The sequence below is a fragment of the Crocuta crocuta genome, unplaced genomic scaffold, assembly GCF_008692635.1.
Source record: "Crocuta crocuta isolate KB4526 unplaced genomic scaffold, BGI_CrCroc_1.0 scaffold24, whole genome shotgun sequence".
NCBI classification, from domain to species: Eukaryota; Metazoa; Chordata; class Mammalia; order Carnivora; family Hyaenidae; genus Crocuta; species Crocuta crocuta.
In genome coordinates, this window is record NW_027530974.1 from 6,568,977 (window position 1) to 6,594,884 (window position 25,908).

Consider the following 25,908-nt stretch of genomic DNA (forward strand, 5'->3'; position numbering starts at 1 on the left):
AAGGGAAAGGCATGAGGTCCTGGGAAGGGTATTCAGAAAAATAAGCAGTTTAATGTCTCCCAAGAGTAGAGTTTAAGGCAGGTGAAGGTGGAGGGGTAAGGATGGAAAGTCAGGGGAATAGACTGAAGGCTCTAAGCAGGCAACTGATTTACAAGTTTGGGTCTATGACTGTGCTACTAGCTGTAGTGTGGAGAGAGGGTGGGCTAGGGATACAGCTTAGGGCAGCGGGATGGCTTTGAGCAAGGGAAGTGGTCAGAGAGCAGGACATGTGGGTTAGAGAAATTTCCAGAAAAGTGCCATCCAACAGAGCTTTCTGTGATGACAGAAATGTTCTATGATGTGCTTGTCACTACGGTATCCACCAGCCACACGTGGGCACCATCACACAGGTGTGNCAGGTGCACATGTGTTTTCTCTCTCTCTCTCTCTCTCTCTCTCTCAAAAATAGATAAACCTTAAAAAAACAGTTAAAAAAAAAGGTAAGGGAAAGGCATGAGGTCCTGGGAAGGGTATTCAGAAAAATAAGCAGTTTAATGTCTCCCAAGAGTAGAGTTTAAGGCAGGTGAAGGTGGAGGGGTAAGGATGGAAAGTCAGGGGAATAGACTGAAGGCTCTAAGCAGGCAACTGATTTACAAGTTTGGGTCTATGACTGTGCTACTAGCTGTAGTGTGGAGAGAGGGTGGGCTAGGGATACAGCTTAGGGCAGCAGGATGGCTTTGAGCAAGGGAAGTGGTCACAGAGAGAGCAGGACATGTGGGTTAGAGAAATTTCCAGAAAAGTGCCATCCAACAGAGCTTTCTGTGATGACAGAAATGTTCTATGATGTGCTTGTCACTACGGTATCCACCAGCCACACGTGGGCACCATCACACAGGTGTGACTGTGGAACTGAATTTTAAGTTTTATTTTGTTTACATTTAAATAATTGCATGTAGCTAGTGCCAGTGGCCACTGTATTAAATACTGCAGTTCTAGAAGGTAAAATCAACAGGAGTTGGTGATTAATTGGCCAATTTGGAGCAATGAAAGTAGAGAAGGTAAAGCTACAGAGGCATATTAGCGGGAGAGGAGATGAATTTCGTTTTGTGCATGTTGGCTTCACATGCATACGGGGCATCAGGATGAACTGTACCAGGTAGTGAGATAAACCCATTCCTTAAGGGAGAGCAGTGAGCTGCAGATGGAAATGTGGGAGGCATTAGCATAAAATAATAATTGAAATCATAAACGTGAGTGCCATAGGGAAGCCCCTTAACTGCCTTTGGCCTCAGATTCCTATTGCTATGATGGTGATAAAATTTGCTCTGTCTACCTTCTGGGACTATTCTGAGAAACAGAAGAGATAATATGCATGAAAATGCTTGTAAACTCCTCAAATATTAGGCGTGTTTTATAATATCTTTAGGAGTTGAGAGGAATGTGTCCCAAATGTTGTTTTCCAAACATAGCCAATAAAAGAAAGACTTTAAATTCTGGAAATATTGCAGACTAGATAATTTGTAAGGCCCTCCTGCTAAAATATGACTCGATCCAGGATAAACAAAAGCAACTATGTCTACAGCATGAATATCAGGGACTCGGGGACATCTTTGAGGACTCCCCTGAGTGTGTTACTGTGAGCAAACAAACATAAGAGCTGGGTTTCTGTGAATGCTAATACCATGGTTCCTGCAGATCATGAGACCAGCGCAGGGTCCAGGCTGAGGTGGGAGAGCTGTCCTAGACATTTCGACATTCAGCCCTCAAAGCGGGGGACATAACTGGGTCTAGGTCAGTAACGTTCCTCACAAAAGCCAAAAGCCAATGTCCATGTTTTTGTCTTTTTTTTTTTTTTATAGAAAAGCAAACCATTTAAACATTGAGGGTAAATTTCAATCAAAAATTACCTAAAAATCTGCAAACACACAAGGAAATTAACCACCAAAATGAAAGTCCTCAAAGAGATGGGAAAACAGTGCAGATTTAAGTTTGCCAAGGATTTCACAGAAAATAGACACCGAATTAGAAATTGTGAGACAATTATATAGGAAATACACAAAGAATAAGAAATACTGCAATACATAATAGTGATAGAGAATATTTGACAATGGAAAATGACAGCCAGACCACACAGCATTGGTGACAAGAAATAGAGTTAGTAGAAAAATTAAAACTCATTAAAATGAGAAACTAATAGATGGCTTAAGTTACAGGGTAAAGACAGATGAACTTTTAGATTAATCTAAAGAAATTTTCCAGCCAAGAGACAAGGAGTTAAATGCCATAAAGAAGTTATGAGCAGTGGAAATTAGAATGAAAGTCTGATACACATCTAATTGTCATTCTTGAAGGAGATACTAAAGAAAATGGAAGAGTGTCCTAATCAATGAAATAAAGGCTAAGAATTAGTTCTGGAAATAATGAAGTGTGCCTGATGAACACAGATGCAAAAATTCTCAACAGAAAATTAGCAAACCAAATTAAAAAACACATTGAAAGGATCATAGGCCAATGTAAATTGGTAGAACCATTGTGGAAAACAAGATAGAGGGTCCTCAAAAACGTCAAAATAGAACTACCATATGATCTTGTATTGATTCTACTACTTGGTATTTACCCAAAGAAAACAAAAACACTAATTTGAAAAGATATATGCACCTCTATATTTATTGTGGCATTATTTACAATAGCAAAGATATGGAAACAACCTAAGCATCCATCAACAGACATTGATATTGTATATGTACACAATAGAATATTAGCCATAAAAGAATGAGATCTTTCCATTTGCAACAAGGTAGATGGACCCAGAGGATATTATGCTAAATGAAAAAAGCCAGACAAAGATATTGTATGAGTTCACTTGTGAAATCTAAAAAACAAATGAACTAGAATAGAAACAAATTCATAAATACAGAGAACAAACTGGTAGTTACCAGAGGGGAGGGGCTTGGGGGATGGGTGAAATAGGTGAAGGGTGTAAGAGGTGCCCAAGAAAAAGTTATACATTATGATCAAGTGAGATTCATTCCAGGGATATTAGAATGATTCAGTATCTGCAGCACGCTGCAAATCTGTCAGTGTGCTTAACAAAATAAAGGATAAAAATTGTATCATCTCAACAGATGCAGAAAAAGAATTTGGCAAAATCCAACATCTATTTATGATAAAAATTCTCAAAAAAGCAGGAGAAAGGGAATGTACCTTAACATAATAAAGGCCATATGTAACAAGCCCACAGCTAATAACATCATACTCAATGGCGAGAAGCTGAAAGCTTTTTCTTTAAGATCAGGAGCAAGACCAGAATGTCCATTTTTGCCACTTTTATTCAACATAATATTGGAAATCCTAGCCAGAGAAATTAGGCAAGAAAAAGAAAAGGCATCCAAAAGGAAGAGGTAAAACTGTCACTGTTTGCGGAAGATAAGTTTATATAAAAAAAAAAACTAATGACTTCATCAAAAACTATTAGAATAAATGAAGTCAGTAAAGTTACAGGATACAAAATCAATATGTAAAAATCTATTGCATTTTTTTGCTAATATGCTATTAGATATTAAGAAACAATCCCATTTACAATTACATTAAAGAGAATAAAATAGCACAGCATAACCTATTAATCACTATCACCATGAATGAATCACTGTATTGTACACCTGAAATTAATGTAACATGTGTCTACTATATTCAGGAAAACCACATTAGCTTTCTTGACAAAAATTAAAATTTTGGTAACCAGAGAAAAGAATAAAATACCTAGGAATAAACTTAATCAATGAGCTCAGAGATCTGTATATTGAAAATTACAAGACAGTAATGAAAGAAATTGAAGAAGACACAAATAAGTGGAAAGGTATTCCATGCTCATGGATTGGAAGAATTGTTAAAATGTCCATACTACCCAAAGCAATGTAAAGATTAAGTACAATCGCTGTCAAAATTTCAATAGTATTTTTCACAGAAATAGAACAAACTATCCTAAAATGTATCCGGGACTACAAATGACCCAAATAGCCAAAGCAATTTTGAGAAAGAACAGCATAACAGTAAACTCCCTGATTTCAAAGTACATTATAAGTTTATAATAAATAGTATTGCCATAAAAACAGACACACGTATTAATGGAACAGAAGAGAGATCCCAGAAATAAATTCACACATCTATAGTCAGCTTATGACAAAAGAGCCAAGAACATACGAAGGGGGAAAGGATAGTCTCTTCAATAAATGATAAAACTGGGTAGCCACATGCAGAAGAATGAAATTGGACCACTGTCTTACACTCTGCACAAAAATTAACTCAAAATGGATTAAAGTCTTAAATCTGAGACCTGAAACTGTAAAACTCCTAGAGGGAAACATAGGCAGTAAGCTCCTTGACATTGGACTTGGCAATAATTTTTGGAATCTTGATACAAAAAGCAGAAACAAGAAAAGCAAAAATAAACAAGTGGAACTACACCAAACTGAAAAGCTTCTGCACAGCAGAGGAAACCATCAACGAGATAGATGACAAGGCAATGTATCGAATGGGAGAATGTTTGCAAATCATATATCTGACAGGGAGCTGGTATCCAAAATATACAAAGAACTCCTACAGCTCAATAGCAAAAAAAAAAAAATCTGATAAAAATATGAGCAGAAGATCTGAACAGACAGTTTTCCCAGACAACACTACAGATGGCCAACAGGCACATAGAAGATGTTCAACATCACTAATCATCAAGGAACTGCAGTCAGAAGTAAGGAACTGCATCAAGGAACAGCAAGATACACCCTCACACCTGTTAGAATGACAAGTATCAGAAAGAGAAATATGAAGTGTTGGTGAGAATGTGGAGAAAAGGGAAACCTTGTGCACTGTTGGTGGGAATGTAAATCGGTACAGCCATTGTGGGAAACAGGATGGAAACTCCTCAAAAATAGAATTACCATATGATCCAGCCATTCCACCTCTGGGTATCTAAAGAAAATGAAAACACTAAATAGAAGAAATGTATACACCACCATGTTCGTTGCAGCATTATTTACAATAGCCAAAACATGGAAACAACCTAAACGTCCATCAATGGATAAAGAAATTGTAATAAATATATGTGTGTACATATATATATGTGTGTGTACATATATATGTGTATACGCATACCTACACACTCAGTGAAATATTATTGAGCCATATAAAAGAATTATTGAGCCATTTGCAACAACATGGATGGACTTTGAAGTGAAATAAGAGAAAGACAAATTCCATATGATCTCTCTTCTTTGTGGAATCTAAAACACAACAAAACAAACCAGGCACATGGATACAAAGAACAGACTGGCAATTGCAGGTGGTTGGAGGGTGGGAGAAATGGGTGAACTGTGTTTTCTTTTTTCATTTTTCTTGTTTTTAGTTTAAGGTGAATAATTTTTTTAATCAGATATGGGAGAGTATTCTTTTAGGCTGTCCTGTCTATGTGTTTTCACCAAAGATGTTAAATTTTTAATAGTGAAAAAATACATGTGTGTATCAATTTTTATTACATGTCTGATTGCTTCTTTATAGCAGTCCTTATAATAAGTGGGCAAAAATGTGGTATTTGATATTGATGGAACTCCAGCAAGGCTGCAATTATTCAGTTTAAGTCTTTCCTCATGACACATGTTTATTGACTTAAGTGCCTGAGTGTATTCTCTCATGTTAGCTGGAGTCTGCAACTTTTTTCCACTGGAAGACATGTATAGTGGTTTCTATTGATCGTCTTCCCAACTTAAAGTGATGTGAACATCTGTATTTTGGTATTAGAATGCTTTTTAAATGTTTTTAAAAGTAAAAAATGAGGTGGTTAACTGGTACTACTAATGATGATATGTATGCAGTTAGTGTTGGTTTTGTTCATAGTATATGTGCTCAATCTAGTCTTAAAACGCCATTTGAATTAAAAGGGCAGCTCAAGGGACCACTTTGCAGGGACAGAATAGTTCTGTGTCTAGATTGCAGTAGTCATTCTAGGAATCAATACATGTGATGTCATAGAATTGTATATTGTACACACACACATACACAACAGAAAATGGATGTAAAAATTGGTGAGATCAAAGTAGGGTCTGTAGTCTAGTTAAGGTATTGTATCAATGTCAGTTTCCTGGTTTTGTTATTGTTATTCAGTTATGGAAGATGTCACAGGGGATCTTTTTATTATTTTCCATCCTTCCTGCTATTTTTGAAACTACTAGTGAATCCATAACTATTTAAAATAAAAGTGAAAGTTTAGAAAAGTTTGGGCACCTTTGTGGCTCAATTGGTTGAGTGTCAAACTCTTGATTTTGGCTTAGGCCATGATCTCACAGTTCTTGGGGTCGAGCCCCCAACATGTCAGCTCTGTGCTGACAGTAAGGAGCCTGCTGGGAATTCTCTCCCCACCCCCTACCCCCGCCCCTTACCTGCTCATGTGCTCGCTTGCTCTCTCACCCAAATAAATAAACATTTAGAAAAATCAGTTTAGAAAAAAAGATGGTGGCCAGGAAAATAGATTCTTCTTGATATTTGTGATTCTAATAGAATCAAATATTTAGAAACAAATATTTAGAAATATTTGGTGCACCCCAGAGGGTAAAGTCTGTTAACTGATTGTGGTTAAAAAGCGAGTTGGAGAGTCCAAATCTATGTCTCTATTACTGTTTCAGGCTGAATGCTTGCATCTTAAAAGTCAGAAGGCTGCTATTGTATTGAGCTTTGAAAGACCAGCTGGAATGGTCCTTGTCACAATTATAAAATTAAAAAAAAAAAAACTTGTGCCAAAGCATAAAAAATTGTTTACAGTAGTCAATGGAATGGCAACTATTTGGGTTTTTTTTAAGAGTTTAAAAATTTTCAAGTTTGGTGTATGAATATAAGTGGAAGCATGAAACATTTGGAATTGTTGAATTTATTATGGAATGAGTGTCATTTTGCCTTAACTAAGCCATGCCAAATTAACCATTGAGAGAGTCCAGATAGTGAGAAAACCATGATTATGTGACTACCCTTTAATGTATTAAATAGGAAGATTGCTCTATTCTTTTCTCACCCACTCTCCCCTCTTTCTTTTCTCTTTATATTTCCACTTGAAAAAGGTTGTGTCTTTATTTTTCTCTAGACAACGTTAATTGAAACAATTCAGACTTAGCAGGATGTTATTCAGAAAATGTATTAAGTCTTGAGACCTAGCTCCCTGTATCCTTATTTGTAAGAAGTAATAAAAAGTTATTTGCTTTCAACATGTCAAAAGAGAAAAATCATTATTACAATCAAATTAAGCAATAGTGAGGAAAAATAATTGCCTCCAGTAAGACAAATCCAGGAAAAGGGAATTCACAAAAAACAATATTGGAATGAAAAAGCTGTAGATAGACCAGAGATTAAATAACGAGAATACTATGAAAAATTTTGTGGTGGGGCACCTGGGTGGCTCAGTCATTTGAGCATCCAACTTTGGTTCAGGTTATGATCTCACAGTTTGTGAGTCCAAGTCCTGCATCAGGCTCTAGTGCTGACAGCTTAGAACCTGGAGCCTCCTTGGCATTCTGTGTCTCCCTCTCTCTCTGTCTGCCCTCCCCCCACTCATGCTCTATCCCTTTCTCAAAAAAATAAACAATTTTATGACAAATCTGACAAATTATGTCCCACTTGACAAACCTCTAGAAAATGCACAATGAATTCAAAAGAAATAGATAGCTCAAGTATTTCTATATGTTTAAAGGAAAATGAATGAGTAATTAAAAATTTTCCCCAAATGAAAGCACCAGGATCAGATGATTTTATATAAGTTTGCCAGACTTTGAAGGAAGAGATCATTTCCTGAAAAGAAAGAGAGGGAACATTCCCCAACTGATTCCAAGAGCAAGTATAACTTGAAACCAAACAACATTATATAAGATGAGCCCATCACCAGTGTCACTTATGAACAGAAATGCAAAAACTCCAAACTGTAAATTAGAAAGGTAACAGAACAAATAACATGAATAATTAACAAACAACCTTTAATGTCAATGTTATGGACTGTGTGTTTGTGTCCCCTAAAACTCATACAGATGAAGCCCTAATCCCTAATGAGATGGTGTTAGGAGTGGATCCTTGGGAGATAATTAGGTCTAGATGAGGTCATGAGGGTGGACCTGCCATGAGGAGATTAGTATCCTTACAAGAAGAGGAAGAGACTGGGTGCCTGGGAGGCTCAGTTGGTTAAACATCTGACTTTGGCTCGGGTCATGATCTCACAGTTCATGGGTTGAGCCCCGCAATGTGCCTCTGCACTGACCTTGCAGAGCCTGCTTGAGATTCTCTCTTTCTCTCCTTTTCTCTCTCTGCCCCTCCCCCACTTTCTCTCCCAACATAAACAAACTTAGAAAAAAAGAAGAAGAGACTGGAGCTCACACTATGTTGCTCTACGTGTATGCGCCAAGGTAGGCTAAGCAACGACCTAACCAGGAAGAGGGGAAAGAGGGCCCTCAGCAAGAACCTAACCGTGCTGGCACCCTAATCTCTGTGAGAAATAAATGTTTATTATTTCAGCCCCCCAGTCTGTAGTATTTTTGTTAGAGGAGCTTTAACTCACTGAGACCCATCAAGGAAGCAGTCTGCTGAATTTTCCTATTAGGCTCAACAGTTTGTAGTAGGACTCTTCCTTTCCTATTATTTAACCTCAGCAATACTGAACTGGGCCCCCAGACTGAAAATGGGCATCTTTGTCTTCTTCCTGATTTTAAAGGAAGTGATATGAGAGTATCACCATTGAGCATGTTGTTCACTGCAGGTTTTTTAGATGGATTCATGATCAGATTAGTGGTGTTATGTTCCTAGTTTGCTTATTTGGAAGAGACTTAGGAGACAGAACAATGAAGTGTAATGAGTGGACCCTGTTTGTCTCCTGATTCCAGTGAACCAAATGCGGAAACAGAGTTTTTTGAGGTGCTTGAGGAAGTTTGATTAGGAATTGGTTCAGTCGGTGGAGCGTCTGACTCTTGATTTCAGTTCGTAAGGTCAAGCCCTGTGTCAGGCCCTGCACTAATAGTTGGGATTCTCTCTCTCCTTCTCTCTCTTCCCCTCCCCCTCTTTCTCTTTTTCTTTAAAAAAAAAAAAAACAACAACAAACAAAAAAAGAAAGTGAATTGTTTAACTTAGGTGTGATCATGCATTGTGATTGTATAAGAAAATGCTCATTTTTAGTGTGTTTTTCGTGGTAAAATACACATGATATGAAATTTACCCCTTGCACCATTTTTAAGTGTACAAGTTCAGCCTTAAGTGCATTCACACTCTTGTGCAACCATCACCACCATCTCCAGAGTGTTATCATCTTCCCAAGCTGAAACTCTGTCCCCCTGAATACTAACTCCCCACTCCCCTCCCACTGCAGCTCCCCAGAAACCACCACTCTTGCATTCTGACTCTATGAATTTGACATGCATGTGAGTGCATACATTTGTCTTCTTGTGACTGGCTTATTTCACTTTGCATCATGTCCTCAGGGTTTATCCATGTTGTAGCCTATGTCAGAATTTCCTTCCTTTTTAAAGCCGAAAAATATTCCACTGTATGTCTCTACCATGTCATCTAGCCTTTCATCCATCAGTGGATACTTGGGTCGCTTGTACTTTTTGGCTACTGTGGATATTGCTAGGAACATGGGTGTACAGATATCTGTTCAAGTCCCTGTTTTCAGTTCTCGTGGATACCTGTCTATACCTAAAAGTGGGGTTGCTGGATCATATGGTAATTCTGTGTGTGTCTGAGGACTTGCTGAACTGTTTCGCACAGCAGCTGCCCGATCTGACGTTCCCCCCAGCCAAACACAGGGGTTCTAACTTTCTCCACATCCTTGCCAGCACCTATTAAGAAAATGTCCGTGTTTTTAGTGGATTTATACGAGGTAGAGCTGAAGAAAAAGAATCATTAGTCACCCATCGCCTCCAGAACAGGCATGCCACACCCATGGGACTTCACCTCCCCACCAGCTGACAGGCAGTACAGCCATCTGCTTGGGCTGCCTTCACTCTTAGCCACGACATCCCTGGATTTTCCATGTGTGCCTATAAAATTTCCATTATGTCTCTGACACACTTTTAGGGAAAAAAGAAAAACGCTCGGATTTAGTGATACATATGTAGTGAAACTGTTGGTTTTAAAAGGCAAGAAAGTGTTGGACATTATTCATGATTCTAGATACCTTTTGGGCAGGTGTGGGCCATGGCACCAGGGAGAAGTACCACAGTATTGGTCATGTGCGAGCTGGGTGCTATTTTCTCGGTGCTTTATTAGGATGCTGTATTACCTCTGTAAGTTGAATATATCCTTTTGTATGTATAATATTACATAACTTACATTTTTAATCCTCAGCTAGGAGCTTTTACTCATTAGGGCTGTGGTTCCTACATGTTGGTCAAAGGTCCGGTGTTGGTCTGAAATTTCAACTGGTATATGGAATTGTATATGTTCTTCAATGATGTCCTTTCTATTTTATTTGGGGCTCAAAGACCCTTTAGAAATGATCGAGTTAAAAGGATGCAGTTTGTTGTTTTGTTTGTTCTGCTGTCTTCACAGATGGCCATCAGAAAAAGTAAATGACCTCATGGAAGATCTTTACCATTAAAAAATATTTTCCCTGGTCCTTGAAATAAAAATATTGTAGGAAATATCACCTCAGAGAACACAGAACACAGAACTGTGTTCATTAGTCAAACACCAAGACTGATGATATTCAATGTAGTGATTTTACTTACTGCCCTTTACACAGAATGCATCTCTCCAAATTAAAAAGGTGATTTAGAGGAACCATTGATCAGCCTTATCTAAAGACTCCTGAATAAATTTTAATTACTCAGCAAAGACATACAGTACGTCAGTGGAGCTGGATTCCCAAGCATCAGCAAATGATCATCACAACTAACGTTTATTAAATACTCACTTTATCACTGACCATTTTGTAGAGATTAGTCTCACTTAATCTTTAAGAATGCTATTATTTTCACTTAACTGATAACAAATTTTAGCTAATATCTTGCTCAGCATTACATTAGTCAGGAAAAGGGGAGCTAGAATTCAAAACCAGTTTGGCAGAATGACCCTTCATCAACACTTTTGGCTACTACTTACTCATATAGCACGTCTGGCACCACCATTAAGATGCCAAAAGGCTAGGGGCTAAAAAATAGTCTTGAGTGCTGAGTTCAGAACTCAGCCCTCTCCCTTTCATTACCTCTTATATTTCTTGAGTTGTCTGATATTTAAGGAATCCAGAATCATAGAGCTTGGAACACTAAGCTTGCTGGAAACATTACTGTTTTACCACTGTGGTCTTCAAAGGCATGTGTGAGCAGTGACCTAACTGTACTTATTTCTTGTATCCCTACAAGATATTAGCACACACACTGTGTAAGTTCAGTTGTAGGCAAAAGACTGGGGGAGAAAAGCATTCCAGGCAAATTCTAGTGGCTCATGGCTCTGAGGTGTTGTGGGGAGAGGGAAGAAGGTGGTACAACATCCAGCCAAGAGGGTTAAAGAAAGGTTTGGAAGACAGTGGAATAAAGGGTTTGAGTGAGAGGGCTGAAAATGAAGTGGGGGCAATCAGATTCCTGAATCCCCTCAACGAAGGAATAAAGGAAAGGCAGAAGAACGTTCATAGTGCTTCAAAGTAATGTTGGCTCAGTAGAGAACTGGGAAAATGCACATATAAGACAATGAGTTCTAATTCATATTGTAATAAAGTGAAAGCTTTGAGCTATGCTCCTGTTTTCTCCTTATTTTTATTTTTTTACAGAGTGAATGAGCAAGCACATTCAAGTGGGAGACAGGGAGTGAGGGAGAGGGAGAAAGAATGAATCCTAAGCATGGAGCCAGATGAGAAGCTCAATCTCATGACTCTGGGATCATGACATGAGCCGAAATCAAGAGTTAGAGGTTCAACCAACTGAGCCACCCAGGAACCTCCTGTGTTCTCAATTTTAGATTCTTTAACTCTTCTCATTTGTCTGTGAGCATTTGCCAAGATTCTCCTCAGCCCTACATACTGCTTCCCAGCACTTTGAAATCCTTAAGAATTGCATGTGGTTTCTCCCAGACTTCCCCTTCTCTCTGTTATCCTTCCTGTCCTGCCTATTACTGTGTAACAAACCACCCCAGATCACAGTGGCTTAAAACAACGTGCTATTATTTCCCATAGTCTTGTGAAATGACCAGGTTCAACTGGGTGATTCTTGGGCAAGGTCTCTCATGCAGGTATAGACAGATGCTGGTTGGGGTTGGAGTCCTCCAAAGTCTCCCCTGGATTGGGCATCTAAGATGGCATCTTTACAACATGTGTGGTGCCTCAGCTGAGGTGATCAGAGACTGACTAGACTCTTCCCGCTCTCCCTCCACCTGTCTCTTCATGTATACCATACAGTCTCTGTACATGGTTGGCTTGGGCTTCGTCACAGCATGGAGGGTCAGAGTACTTGGACTTCTTACATGGTAACCATCTTTCCCCAGATAAGCATTTCAGGAAACCTAAGTGGAAGGAAGTTCAAAGCTTGGAAGTCACTCAGCAGCACTGTTGCTGCATGTAATAGGTTCAGAGACGGTCACAGAGTTCACCTCAGGGGAGGGGGACCACACAGTAGTCTGAATGCAAGGAACTGCGGTTTATGGGGCTGATGTACTTGTCCAAAACTAGCTACCACATTTCTGATTTATTGAAATTTCTGTTTACTCCTTATAACTGAAATATCTTAAGTTACTATCTTATATCTTGTGTCACATCCATTATTTCTTCTAATTATCGTTTATACTAATAGTGATTGAAAGACTTCTCTGAGGAATTCTTATACATTCTTTCAAATGAATCTTAACAACATATTTTTATTTATTGATATTAAAATTTAAGCACCCAAAATACCCTTATACAAAAGGTATGTGACTGGGTTTTGTTTTATAAAGTCTCTTTGGGAAATCAGATTTAATTCACTTTTTAACCACCAATGATAACATATCATACTTAGAAGGCAGATCAGTTTTAGGGAAAAGTGATATGCCCTCATGTATGGGTGTCCTTAGGTGAACTCACCAACAAGATTGCTTTTCATGCTTAGCCACTAAATTAGAAAACCTGGTCTCTTGTTGGGGCTGAACCATGATTTACTTTGTGGTTAGACCTTGTTTTTTCATTTTTTATATCAAGCTCTTACACAATCCAAAGCTTATTTTTTATACCACTCCCCAAATAAAGAGATAACTTGAATCTAAAAGATTTTAGCAAACTCGATGTGGCAGTAACAGAAATTCTTTATTTAAAACCTCCTACCTATATATGGCTTAACTTTCCTTAGCTTCTGCAATTGCCATTGAGGTCTTAGGCTCTTATAAAGACTTATTGGAGTTTTGTTTTGTTTAAAGAAGCTAGATCTCCAACATGTGGGAGAAAATGGACAGTTGGAGGTGGCAAATAATTTGATTTTTTTTTCCTTACCCACAGCCCTGGGAAAATTCTGCCATAAAGGATTAATTTGCTCATGAGATTTCACTGCGGTTGCCATTAAGAAAAAAACTAACAGGAACGGTAGGGCAGAAGTGTTTCCAAACCCCAGAGAAAAGAGTCAAGGATTTATGGTGGGAAGGAGAGCAGTCCCCTCCCCTTTCTTTTTTTTTTTTTTTTAAACAACGCTTATGAGTTAAGCATCTGAGGTTGATACCATTTGTCTCACACAGGACTTTATACAGACAACTGGAACCTGATTCTGAAAAATGATTGTAATCAGTGGTTGTAGTTTTCCATAATTTATCTTCATGCAGCAGAAAGATTTCAATTTTTAAAAATCCAAGGGTGCCTGGGTAGCTCAATCGGTTAAGTGTCCAACTCTTGATTTCAGCTCAGGTGATGATTTCATGATTTGTGAGATCAGGCCCCATGTGGGGCTCTGCGCTGACAGTGTGGAGCCTGCTTGGGATTCTCTCTTCCTCTCTCCCTGCCCCTCCCCTGCTCTGATGCTTTCTCTCTCTCTCTCAAGATAAATAAATAAACTTAAAAAAAGGACATGTTTTAAAAAGTAAAAATAAGAACATTCAGGTTCAAATCTTTCCTAGTTTTTAGAAAAGCTTAGAAAATAGCAAGCTATGCCATTGGCAGTTGGCTTGCACGTGTCCATGCCCGCACTTGGGTCTTACACACAGATTGAGTGGAGGGGTCCTTGCCTCAGATTCCTGCAGCCCTCCGTTTCTTCCTGGCAAGGGAGGGCATTTTCTCTGAAGCCTAACCCTAAACCCATCAACAAATATTTCCATAGAGCAGCAGGCAAACTCCGAGGACCCTTGGAGCTTCAGGCTGAGGTCAGAGCACTGCTCCATCCCTCCCACTATCAGGACCCCTCCCAGAGGTCAGCTCAGGGCTACCCTTGGTCTAACCAACTGCTTGATGAAAAACCAGTGAACCAACCTGAGGGGGCCAGGCAGCAGGAAGGAAAGGGGGCAGAGAGGGGGTGACCAGGGCCAGGATCACGGGGTGTGTTCTTATTCATTTTCTCCATTCTCACAACTTCCTTGGGAAGCCCTGTTAATTCTTGTCTTTGTGGATGGGGACGCCCAAAGCCAAGAGTTTAAAATAACTTGCTTTTATGCAACGTAGTTCAACCAAGTATTTAAAGTATTTAAACCAAATAGAATCTAAGAGTTTTATTTAATCCTCGGGTCAAATGAAGGATTTTAATCTCAGCCTCTGTAACAGGTCAGCTACTCATTTGGTTCTTGCCACCACCCTGCCCCGCTCCATCCCCTCTCCTAAGCCATTGGTAACCGGTAATCCACTTATGAATTAAAATGGGGCTGCTTTCTTGAGATGAGCCTGTGGCACTTAGTCAAGTAACAATAGTTGTCACTCTCTCTTGTTTAATCTTATAGTGGAGCACGAGAAGGAGTTCTCCCCTGGCCAGCGATACCACAAAGAGTTCAAGTTCAACTTATCCCAGATTCCTGAGGGTGAGGCGGTGACGGCTGCAGAATTCCGAATCTACAAGGACTGTGTTATGGGGAGTTTTAAAAACCAAACTTTTCTTATCAGCATTTATCAAGTCTTGCAGGAGCATCAGCACAGGTATGAAGGCTCAAGAAACCCTGAAGGGTGGGGCTGGCCCCCATTTCTCACCCTGCCATCACCTGACCCCGAGTGTGTCTGTGGAACGTGATGTGGAGTTCAAGGGCAGCACATGAGCATGACAAGGGATGTATTCTGAATGGTAGCGTTTGGCCAGCAGGGAGATTTTTTTGTTATTAAAATGAAGATTTTTTCCAAATAGTTTTCCGTTCCTACGCAAGCCAGTGGACGGTCTTTACTAAGCATCCTTTGTGATCAGAGAACATGTGCCTTATTGGGCAAAAAACGTATCCCATTGTTTTTCAGTGCCTACTTTGGATGATGGACCGAGGGTGGCTAAAATAGATTCACACGTGACAGTTATGTAAGGATGCTTACAAATGATACTAATTCAAGTGAATAGAAAGCTGTGTGTTTGCATATAATATATACATCTCTATGATTTATCTTTGAGCACGTGTGTCTCAAATGTGTCTCATTTGGATACAAGGCAATAATAGACCATTCCCCGCCCTGCCCCCATGTCTGTAATATTCTTGTTTTTTGAAATGAGGCCAGGCTGGTTTTACAAAGGAACTTCAACAGAGCATGTTCTCAGCGCTGCCCACCAATAAAGAAAAACTTCCACAGAGTGGTTTCTGGAGGATTAGATGGGCCAAGGAGAAAAATGTTACAGCAGCCAGTTCAATCCTATAGCACACAGAAAGTAAGCCAGTGACCTTGACTTGTGCTTAGCATTTGGGGGTCAGTCAGTTGGGTAGTCCAGCGAGACTGGTAGGCCTGATGCACAGATTAGCACTGCCACATACTTCCTCATGTCGTGGAAATGCAACGCGTGGTGTGAGAGCCTGGCTGTTATATGGTAAATAGGCAGATAAAAATGAAAGAGAATGCAGAGAGGGAAGGAGCCCCACATTTGCAAACTCTGTAAGGGATTTACCAGCATTGGTTTTATACACCAGTCTAGATTCTGGCTTTTTTGGTCCTGGATGTCCGTTGAGTTCTCAAGAATGTCCAAGGGTTTAGGGATGACTTTGGTTTCTCCTGGACTTAGGCATCTGTGTGTGGGTCTGCCACAAACAGGCATGCTAAAATAACGAACCTTAACTTGCCCCATAAAAGGCTTACTTTGAGAGCACTGCCAACATTTGGCCCCCGTACATTTCAAGTAATGAGGGAAACAGAGAAGAAGGAAAGACCCATGCCAGGCTTTGGGGACACGTCATGGTGTGGAATATATGCACTGATGGTTGTATGTGAGTTCTTAGGTGGGGTAGTTATATAATAAGTAAAATGTAGCTATTGTGGTGTCTGTTGCAAACCAAAATTTCAGAATGAAGGGAAAGTTTTCTGATGTCTGATTTTCACTCCTAAATAAAAGCATAATTAATAACTGTTAAGGGAGGGTCTCTTTTGAAATAATAAGTTATTGGTGTGTAGACTTTTATCTTCTGATGTTTTAGAGAGAATTTATACTCAGTGGTGACTTTTTGGGCCTGCTTTAGCCATTGGTTTTCAATCTACCTAATTATTTGCCCATTTATCTGGCAGAAATAACCTACTAGTACTGGCGACTGGTGGCTCAGTCGGTTAAGTATGTGACTTTGGCTGAAGTCATGACCTTGCGGTTCATGAGTTCAAGCCCCGTGTCGGGCTCTATGCTGACAGCTCAGAGCCTGGAGCCTGCCTTGGATTCTGTGTCTCCGTTCTCTCTTTCTCTCTGCCCTTCCCCAGCTCATGCTCACTCCCTTGTTCACTCTCTCTCAAAAGATAAACAGTTAAAAAATAAAAAAAACCTACTAGTACCTTTCTGGCTCAGGCATTTGTTTGGAATACATAGCTTTCTCTGTTCTTCAGGAAAAGCTTTATAGTGAAAACACTAGATTGGGATTTTTGTAACTATGGGATTTTTCAAAATTATTATTATTTCACAAATAGAGCTAGCAGACCATTTGTAAGGTTTATCTTGAACTCTAGCCAAAAATGAACAGCTGCCTTGTGCTTAAGATGGTGGTGTCATACTTTCTCAGGGCCAGCAGCGAGTTTGGAAAACAAAATCCCAAACGGTCCCAACTTTGATGACTGTGTCAAAGCAAAGTTGTAATTTCTCTGCCTTCTAGGATGAGAGTATTTGGCGGTCGGATGTATTTAACTTCTGTGCATAGGAAAGGGGAAATATGGGGAGGTTTGGGAGAATTTCAGGCTTTTGAAGGGCTCCAGGTTGGCAAAGAGGAGATTTTTCTTTTCTTATCGGTAGGCCAGGAGCCCAGGCCTCCTGCCGTCTCGTTATGTTCTTCCAGAGACCTCCAGATTTAACTGCAGGACTCCTTCTGGGGAAGGTTTGATCTCCCCATCTGTACCATCTCGGGGTGTCCTGGCTAAAAATGATCCTGCAGGCTTGTGAAGAAACTTACTGGTCTAATCTGTGTTTAAGTGAAATTTGTAGAATTTGATGGATTAACTTACTTTAACAAATGTTTGTTTTGCAAAAGAGTTGGCCTCCTTGAAAAAGAAAAATCTAAAAGGCAGGTTTTTTGATGCTGAAGTCATAGCCTCAGCTAAGGCAGAAGAAGTGATATGTTGGAGCCTCTTGATATAAAAGCAGCTAAGAAGCCTGACCCAGGGTAGGGTCAGAAAAGATTCTTGGAAGATAGGTTGTTGCTGTGAATTCTGCAGAAACCTATTCCTCTTACTGATAAGAAATCACTGGATCAGGTAAGTTCCAGAAAGTGACTACTTGAATAGATGGCTCTTTGAATAAGAACAGGGAAACATTTGATACTTTATTCAAAAACTGAGAATATGCCCTGAGATAGAATCTAAGTGCTGAAAAGATCTGGAGTGACCCATAGAGCAGTATTGGATCAGCAACCCAACAGTGTGTGCAGTTAAATCATAGTAGCACGCGGTGCCCTTTGCATGTGGTGTTAATATCTGGTGTTACATACATCGTTATGTTTTGATGATGACACTGGTGGAAACTGGCACTCGCATACCACTTAGAGTTTGGAAAGAGCCTTCTCACATATCCCCCCACTAGGACTTAATTAACCATTGACCCCATCAGCTAAAGCAGGCGGTCATGTTTCCTTTTAGAGAGTGAAACGTGGCACGTATGAATTTTGCCAAACCCAGTGTAGGCCTATGTTGTCAGCTGCTGTTTCCCAAAAGTCATGCTGATGACATGGGGACAGTCCCAAGATAAAGGTGAAGCGCCAGAAAGAGGTCAGCAGTCCCCTTCTGGCACGCCCGTCATCTCCATCTGCTTAGCTTTGATGCAACATTCCCAAGGATGCTTCTGTTTGGATGTCCAATGACACAGGGCTCTGTTGGGGATGCACATGTGTTAGAATTCAGGCCCTGCTTCTTTGGCTTTCCAGGCTTTTCTACAGAAAATTTTTGTTGAGCTATTGAGCATCTATTAGCTTTTCTAGAGGAAGGATGTGGATGAGAAAAAATACTAGAAATTTTTATACAAAAGTATTTGCACTTAGTCTGAGTGTTATCTGTTTGTCCATTTACTTTACCATGTTCTCCTGTAACTCATGCACACTTTAGCTGTCTTCATACTTGGAGTGTAAAGGCTGCTCTGAATACCTTTGGACCTTCTATATTCATGATGGTAGCATGTTGCTTTTCATAACATGTGCTCATGATCTTTACTTTGATAGCACCTTTAGATTAATAGTGCAATTTTGAGCCTTTCAAGAAGATCATTTTCACCTACATTTCTACTTGGGTTAAAGACACTCTTTCTCTGTTCTTAATTGAATTTCATCTACTTAGAAGTCAAAGTCAAACAACATTTCTTGAAAGCCCACCAGAAACGTTTTCAGGGTCTGAAAAATGGTACTGTTTGGTACAGGCACTAGCCCACTCGCTTCTGCTGGTTTTGAAATCCCATAGATATGTTTTGGCAATTGCATTGCTGGAAGTGATCCTTTGTATTCTGTGTATGTGATAAGTTCTCTGTGTTCTATCATGGGGCTATCTTTTTGGAAGACATTCAGAGCGAGACTTAATTCCCAAATTTAAAATTCAGTTCCTCCTGATAATAAGCAACATCACAACATATTCCTCTATTTGCAAACAGGCAATGTTTTGTTGTTGTTTTAATTCATGTGTTTCATCCTGACTTCCATAGCCAGGATGACTAAATGTGACGAAATGCATCTTTGAATCAAGGGAAAAAGGCAATGCTACCTTCGAGTTGGATTTTGAAACCAAGAAAGATTTCCTGGGGCCACCCAGAAGCCATGCTGGTAGATGGAGTCCCTGGGAACAATCTCAGATCGAATTCTTGCCTGAACTAAATTTTTGGCCAAGTTCACCATTTCTGACCTATTTTACAGACAGAATATGATTGTTTCAGGAGAGAAAATAACTCTCAAAGGCAAAAACGCATTTTTCCAAAATTTTTCGTTTGATAGTGCTCCTCTGAACCATTCATAGAGACAGGGAACAAAGGAATATGCAAGGGAAGGGAATTAAGAAGGAGTTCAGGTTTGGACATGATTGAGACATGAGCGGATGACCAAGAAGTTTTCAGCTGAGCATAATGGGCTAACTAGAGTAATAGATATTGGAGATCCTAAGTGAACAGTGAAATAGATTAGATAGCCTCACTGTGTATGAATAGAAACATATAATTGACCCGGTATCATTTATTGAAAATACTATCCTTTTTCCATGCACTTCAGCAGTATCTCTGTCATAAACCAGCTAGCCATGTTTGTGTGGGTCTGGTTCTAAGACCTTTATTCTGATCCACCGATGGACTTTTTTTGCACCGATTTTATACTCTTCATTCTCTCAGTTTTGTAAGAAGTCTTGAAAAATGGTATATAGGTTCTTCAAAATCTGAGACTTCCTCAGCTATTTATTGCCTTTTGCATTCCCATATAAATTATAAAATTGCCATTTTAATTTCCACAAGGAAACTCGCTGGGCTTCCAATGGTAATTGTATTAAATCTAGAGATCAATTTGGAAAGAATTGACTGTTACAAATATTGAATGTTCCAGTCTAAGAATATGATATTTATTTAGGCATTCTGTCACTTTTTTCAGTAATACTTTATACTTATTTGTGCCTTGAATATTATTTTTTTTAATGTTTTATTTATTCTTAAGAGAGAAAGAAAGAGCATGAGTGGGGGAGGAGCAGAGAGAGAGGAAAACAGAATCTGAAGCAGGCTCCAGGCTCTGAGCTGTCAGCACAGAGTCCGACACGGGGTTGAACTCACAAGCTGTGAGGTCATGACCTGAGCCCATGTCAGATGCTTAACCTAGACTGAGCCACCCAGGTGCCCTGTGTCTTGAATATTTTTATTAGATTATTCTTATTTATAGAACATTAGAATATTCCTGGTTTTGAAGATTTTTTATGCTATTATAAATATTATTAGCTTTTAAAAATTTTAGTGTCTAATTGTTTTTGCTCACATATAGAAATACAACTGACTTCTGGATGTTTTTTAAGGTTATTTATTTATTTTTGAGAGTCAGAGAGAGAGAGGGAGACAAAATCCCAAGCAGGCTCTGCACTGTCAGCACAGAGCCCCATATGGGGCTCAAATTCATGGAACTATGAGATCAGGACCTGAGCCGAAATCAAGAGTCGGATCCTTAACCGACTGAGCCACCCAGATGTCGTTATTTTTGTACGTTGATCTTATATCCAGCAACCTTGCAAATTCACATATTCAATCAAATAATTTTTTTGTGCAACATTTTGGAATTTCTATAAATATAATCTTGTCACCTATAAATATCAGTTTTATTTCTTCTTTTGTTATTCTTATAGTTTTTCTTCTATTTTTCTTGTTTTATTATGCTGGCTGAACATCCAGTAAATTTTTGAATTTGATTCAGATTTCTGTCTCAGATTAGAAATCTCTGTGACGTTTTGAATATTATAGGGGAAAGACTATTTTACTATTAAGGATGATGTTTGCTAAAAATGTTTTTGTAAGTAAGCTTTATAAGAGTAAAGAAGTTCTCTATTTCTGGTTTGCTAAGAGTTTTTTAATGTTAGAAATTGGTGTGGAATTTTATTTTAAAAATTCTGAATTTGGGGGGATGATTATATGATTCCCCCNAAACCAAACTCACATCCCTGGAACAAGCTTAACTTGTCATTTATTATCCTTTTTATACAAGACTAGATTCAGAGATCATGTCTGATAACTCTGTTATCTCGATCACCTATGGGTCTGTTCCCATCATCTATTTGTTCCCTTGATTTCTCCTCATTTGGTTTTATTTCTTGGCATGCTTTTAATGATTTTTTAAAATAAATTCTGCAAATTGTATATGGAAAATATTTAACAGATGATGTTCTCTCTTTCCAGAGTGGGTTTTAAATTCTTCTGGAAGGGAGACAAAATACACCATGATCATCTTGTTCTTTTGTTCCAGTAGGGATATTTAAGGATGTGTTAAGGATGATCTGTTTCTGGTTTTTCCCTTTCTCCTAGAGTTTAGCCCTTTATGGGTCTCAGCTGAAAATCTAGCATGTTGACCAGAACTCCTCTTCCTTGGTGGCCTCTGAACGCTAATATTTAACTCCTCAGAATGAAGAAACTTCCAGTTTCTCTCTCCTTGTTTTCTTAGCTTCTTATTCCATGCATACACAGCCTAGTAGTTGGCAAATATCTCACATGGAAACGTTGGAGTTCAAGGTAGCCAGGACTTGAAGATCCAAAGACCCAGAGGAAGTGAACCCACACTTTTATGGGCTCACTTTTATGCAGCCTGTTTCCTCTGGGACCTTAACCCTTCAAGCGCTAGCTTCCTGAAACTCTGGTTTTTGTCCTCAGTCACAGATACTGTTCTAAGCTCTTGCTCCTTTCTGTTTGATACACATGCATCAGGCTAGGAATTATCTAATGTCCTGAACTGAAAAGGCAATACAAAGACAATACAAATGCAGGACTCACATCCATGTGTTTTTGTTTTTCTCTGTGAAATTGACCCATCAGGGGTTGACTGTCTTATTGCTCTAAGATGACTACAAATGGGCTTTTTTTTTTCTCAGTTGTTCTTAGTGGGAATGTTAGTTTGCTACATCATAACCAGAAGCATATGTCTCTAAAGCATAGTATTTTTATTATTTTCATGGTGAAATCTTTATAATGAATCCCCACAAAGTTTGCTTTTGATTAATGAAATGGTGTCGTTTTGGAAACAGACCTGAACCTGGTACCTGATCCAGTTCCAGGATCTAGGAGAGCAATTTCCTTAGAATAGCATTTCTTATAGATTCATTGCTCTAAAAATGCTGTTGGATTTTCAGTGCTGCTTGCTGAAGTGAAGTGACACGAACCTTTATCTTTACTGAGGTAAAAGTAAGATACCTGAGACTATGTTCTTTTTTGAAGAGAAGGGCAAATTTGAGAAAGCCGGGATTAGAGAACCTCATTGTAGCTGGGGCAGAGGGAAATCAAAGCCGTTTATCGCTGTACTCAGCCACACCTGTTTCTCTTTCTGTATCTGGCTTTCACAGGTATGATCCTCAGGGACTCCTGAAATCTTACTTGCCGACTTGATAATCTCTGGCACACTCAGCGTGGGCCTCAGGCAGGCATTGAACTTTTCAGTATTTGTTCCTTTGCCCCTGAAAAAGGGATAATACAGCAGACCCACAGCTCAGGTTATATAACTAGTTAGTTTCATCTTTTTAGTGAAGTCATACCTTGAATGGTTTACTGCAAATTTAAGAAAACAATTCATGCAGCTACTGAACTGTATGCCTTAGCCAGTCTAAGTTCTGTTCTTCACATAGGCACAGTGGAGAAGAGAGTATTGCAGGGAGGAATTGAGGTTATCATAAAGAGTTGGATGTGCTGAAAAGAGTGCTCTGTTTAGGGGAGAAGGGGAGCCAGGGTACGGCAGGCAAGCGAAAATGTTTGGGGACTGTTTACCACTTGGTAAACATGAAAACGGGTCTTTATTTCCAGAAACAAGTATGTCTTCCATATTATTCATTCCCAGACACAGATTGCCATAGTCATGTACATCATCTTATTTTTTCTTTAAAACTTATTTACTGATTTTGAGAGAGAGAAAGCATGAGCAGAGGAGGAGCAGAGAGAGAGGATAGAGAATCCCAAGCGGGCTCCATGCTGTCATCTTAGCCCTACGTGGGGCTCAAACCCACAAACTGTGAGATGATGATCTCAGCTGAAATCCAGAGTTGGATACTTAACTGACTGAGCCACTGAGGCACATTTGTCATGTGAATCTTCTTACCGGAATGTCCAGCCTTGTGGGAGGCTGGCCATGGTAGTAGCTAAGACTATCTTGCAAGACATCTATTTTTTTTTTTTTAAGCCACAAATGGGCAGCATTTTTTCTGTTTCGTTTCCCTAGATTGTACAGGATATGGAAATGTGGGATTGGTGATGACAATGACAGTGTAACATTTGCATATAATGTGTTTAAAAGGTGGCCAGACTTCTCATTCAGTCTGTGCTCGATTACTTGGGCATGTTGGAGTATATACCCCAGTGAAGGAGAACAGTATTCTGTTTATGTGGCCAAAGAGGATAGGCTAGGTAGCTATGAATTTGTGGAAAGTCACCTGCTTTACCCCTCTCCGTCCTTGACACAGAGAAGCGGGCCTTCTAATAACACTGCTGCTTCAGACTTGATCTTGCTTGTGATTCTGATTATCGGTTTAACTTGAAAACTCCCTGAAGGTAAGCCCAATCCATAAGACAATCAAACATTAACTCAGGGAACATTCTACATTTGCTTTGCACTGTCTTAAGGAGAGGAAGAAGAACTTTTGAGAGCAGTTAGCTTTGAACCTTAAGTCTAAAAGGCAGGTGAAGGTAATACTAGTCCTACTCAAGGGAAGGGGACTTTGCTGTAGGTCAGTGGCTCTCAAGGTGTGGTTCCCAGACCAGCAGCATCACCTGGGAACCTTAGACAGGCAAATTCTCAGCCCCCCCACCCCCCCCAGAAACTCCATGGGTGGGCCCAGCAGGCTGTGTGTTAACAAGCCCTCCCCAGGTCCAAACAGTAAGTCAGCTGAACTTGAGAACCACAGTTCTGATGATTGATTAAAAGCATGTGTACCACGGAGCCAAGTTGCTCCGTGGTTCAAATTCCAGCCCTGCCTTTACTGGCTGTATGACTGTGAGCAAGCTACTTAACCTCTTTGTGCCTCAGTTTCCCTATCTGTCAACCTGTGATGGTATCTGTAGTGTTTACCTCTTATGGTAGTTGTGAGGAGTTGGCATATGTAAAAGCATTCAGGTAGTAAACGTCATGGAAGGGCTAGCTAGGTTAGTATTCTGTCAGCAAAGTGACTTGTATTCGTTTGTTGAAGATGGAATATTCCATAGAGAGTTAAGGTGCCTCTGCTATTTGAAACATCTCTTTATACCATGCTAGTCCTTGAGGTGAAAATTAGTTAATATCAAGTGGCATAAAATCAGTGAGAGCTTAGCTAATTATATAATAAAGTGCCTTCACCCTTTTACTCAGATTCATATGTGTGTAGCAGTTTACCCTGATTTGTAGTGCTCTTTTAGTTGTAAAAGTTTAAACATAATTCTCTATGTATGATATGTAAGAAGAAAGTAAAAATGCTGCTTTACTATTTCATTTTCTAAAATGATTGGCTTTTGACTTCCATTCTCTTTGAAGTTTAAATTTGCCTCATTGCCTATAAAATTGGTCCATCACTATATGAATGTTGTTTTGTATCTTAGTTTACCATTAAGTCTAGACATAAAGGGCATAGGGAATGGTCTGAAGAAATAAAGGCACAAGACCAATCTGCTTGCTTCAAACATCTAAATTCTACTTGTTATTAAGAACATTTCTAGAGGCACCTGGGTGGCTCAGCCGGTTAAGCGTCCGGCTTCGGCTCAGGTCATGATCTCACAGTTTGTGTGTTCGAGCCCTGCGTCAGGCTCTGTGCTGACAGCTCAGAGCCTGGAGCCTGTCTTCGAATTCTGTGTCTCCCTCTCTCTCTGACCCTCCCCTGTTCATGCTGTCTCTCTCTCTCTTTCAAAAATAAATAAAACATTAAAAATATTTAAAAAAAAAAAAGAACATTTCTAGTGAAATGATCAGTAGTAAGCAGAGTTGCACTTTGCGGGACCACAATGGGTGCCATTTGTCAGGAAAGACCAATGCTGGCCACTAGAAGCTCAGATTCTTCCTGCTCTTCCCCGGGGGCGAAAAAGAAAAAGACCTACTGTGTTCACCGTGGTGCTTTCTACCTCTCAGCCTGATGGAAGGTCACCTACAAGGGTAGGTGCTTTGGACACTGTGCTGTGGGAGGGACCACATAGAGGCGACTTTGCCCATAAACACCAGGTCCACAAGTCTTGCAAGTGACTTGCTGGTCAGTCAACTCTAGCCCCAGAGTGAATTTGTGAAATTTTCTAGAAATTTCTAGGTTTTCTAAAAATTTCTTCTTAGGCTTATTGTTAAGAATTTAATTTTCCCAGGATGATCACAGTATGAGGAAACTTATTCCCTCTCATCAGATAGTGCTGAGAATAAAATCATTGTGTCCTTGAAGATGGAATGCATATTCATCATGGGGTTCTGTGAGTTTGTAGAGAACAAAATAGGCAATAAATTATTTTAAGATTCTCTCTCCCTTTCTCCCTCTCCCTCCCTCTTCCCCCCCCCCATTTTAGAATTTCCTTTCATAATGTATTAACATAGTGTACATCAGTCATCCAAATAGGAAGTCCAAATAGTCTGGTCATGATGATCACTTTGGCCAGACCCTAGCATTCTTTATCCACTGGTTATACATGTTTTAGATAAGAACAGCAGACCTTGACTCTGCTAAAGTGTGATTGAATAGGGAACCCT

The 25,908-nt window shown here is 39.5% G+C and overlaps 1 protein-coding gene across 1 annotated transcript in view; it reads left to right on the top strand.

Annotated features, from left to right (window-relative positions):
• BMP6 (bone morphogenetic protein 6) overlaps positions 1-25,908 on the top strand; it is a 155,024-nt gene that overhangs the window by 109,107 nt on the left and 20,009 nt on the right. The window contains exon 2 of the mRNA XM_077770080.1: positions 14,872-15,064. Coding sequence (XP_077626206.1) covers positions 14,872-15,064 — 193 coding nt within the window. The remainder of the gene's footprint in view (positions 1-14,871; positions 15,065-25,908) is intronic.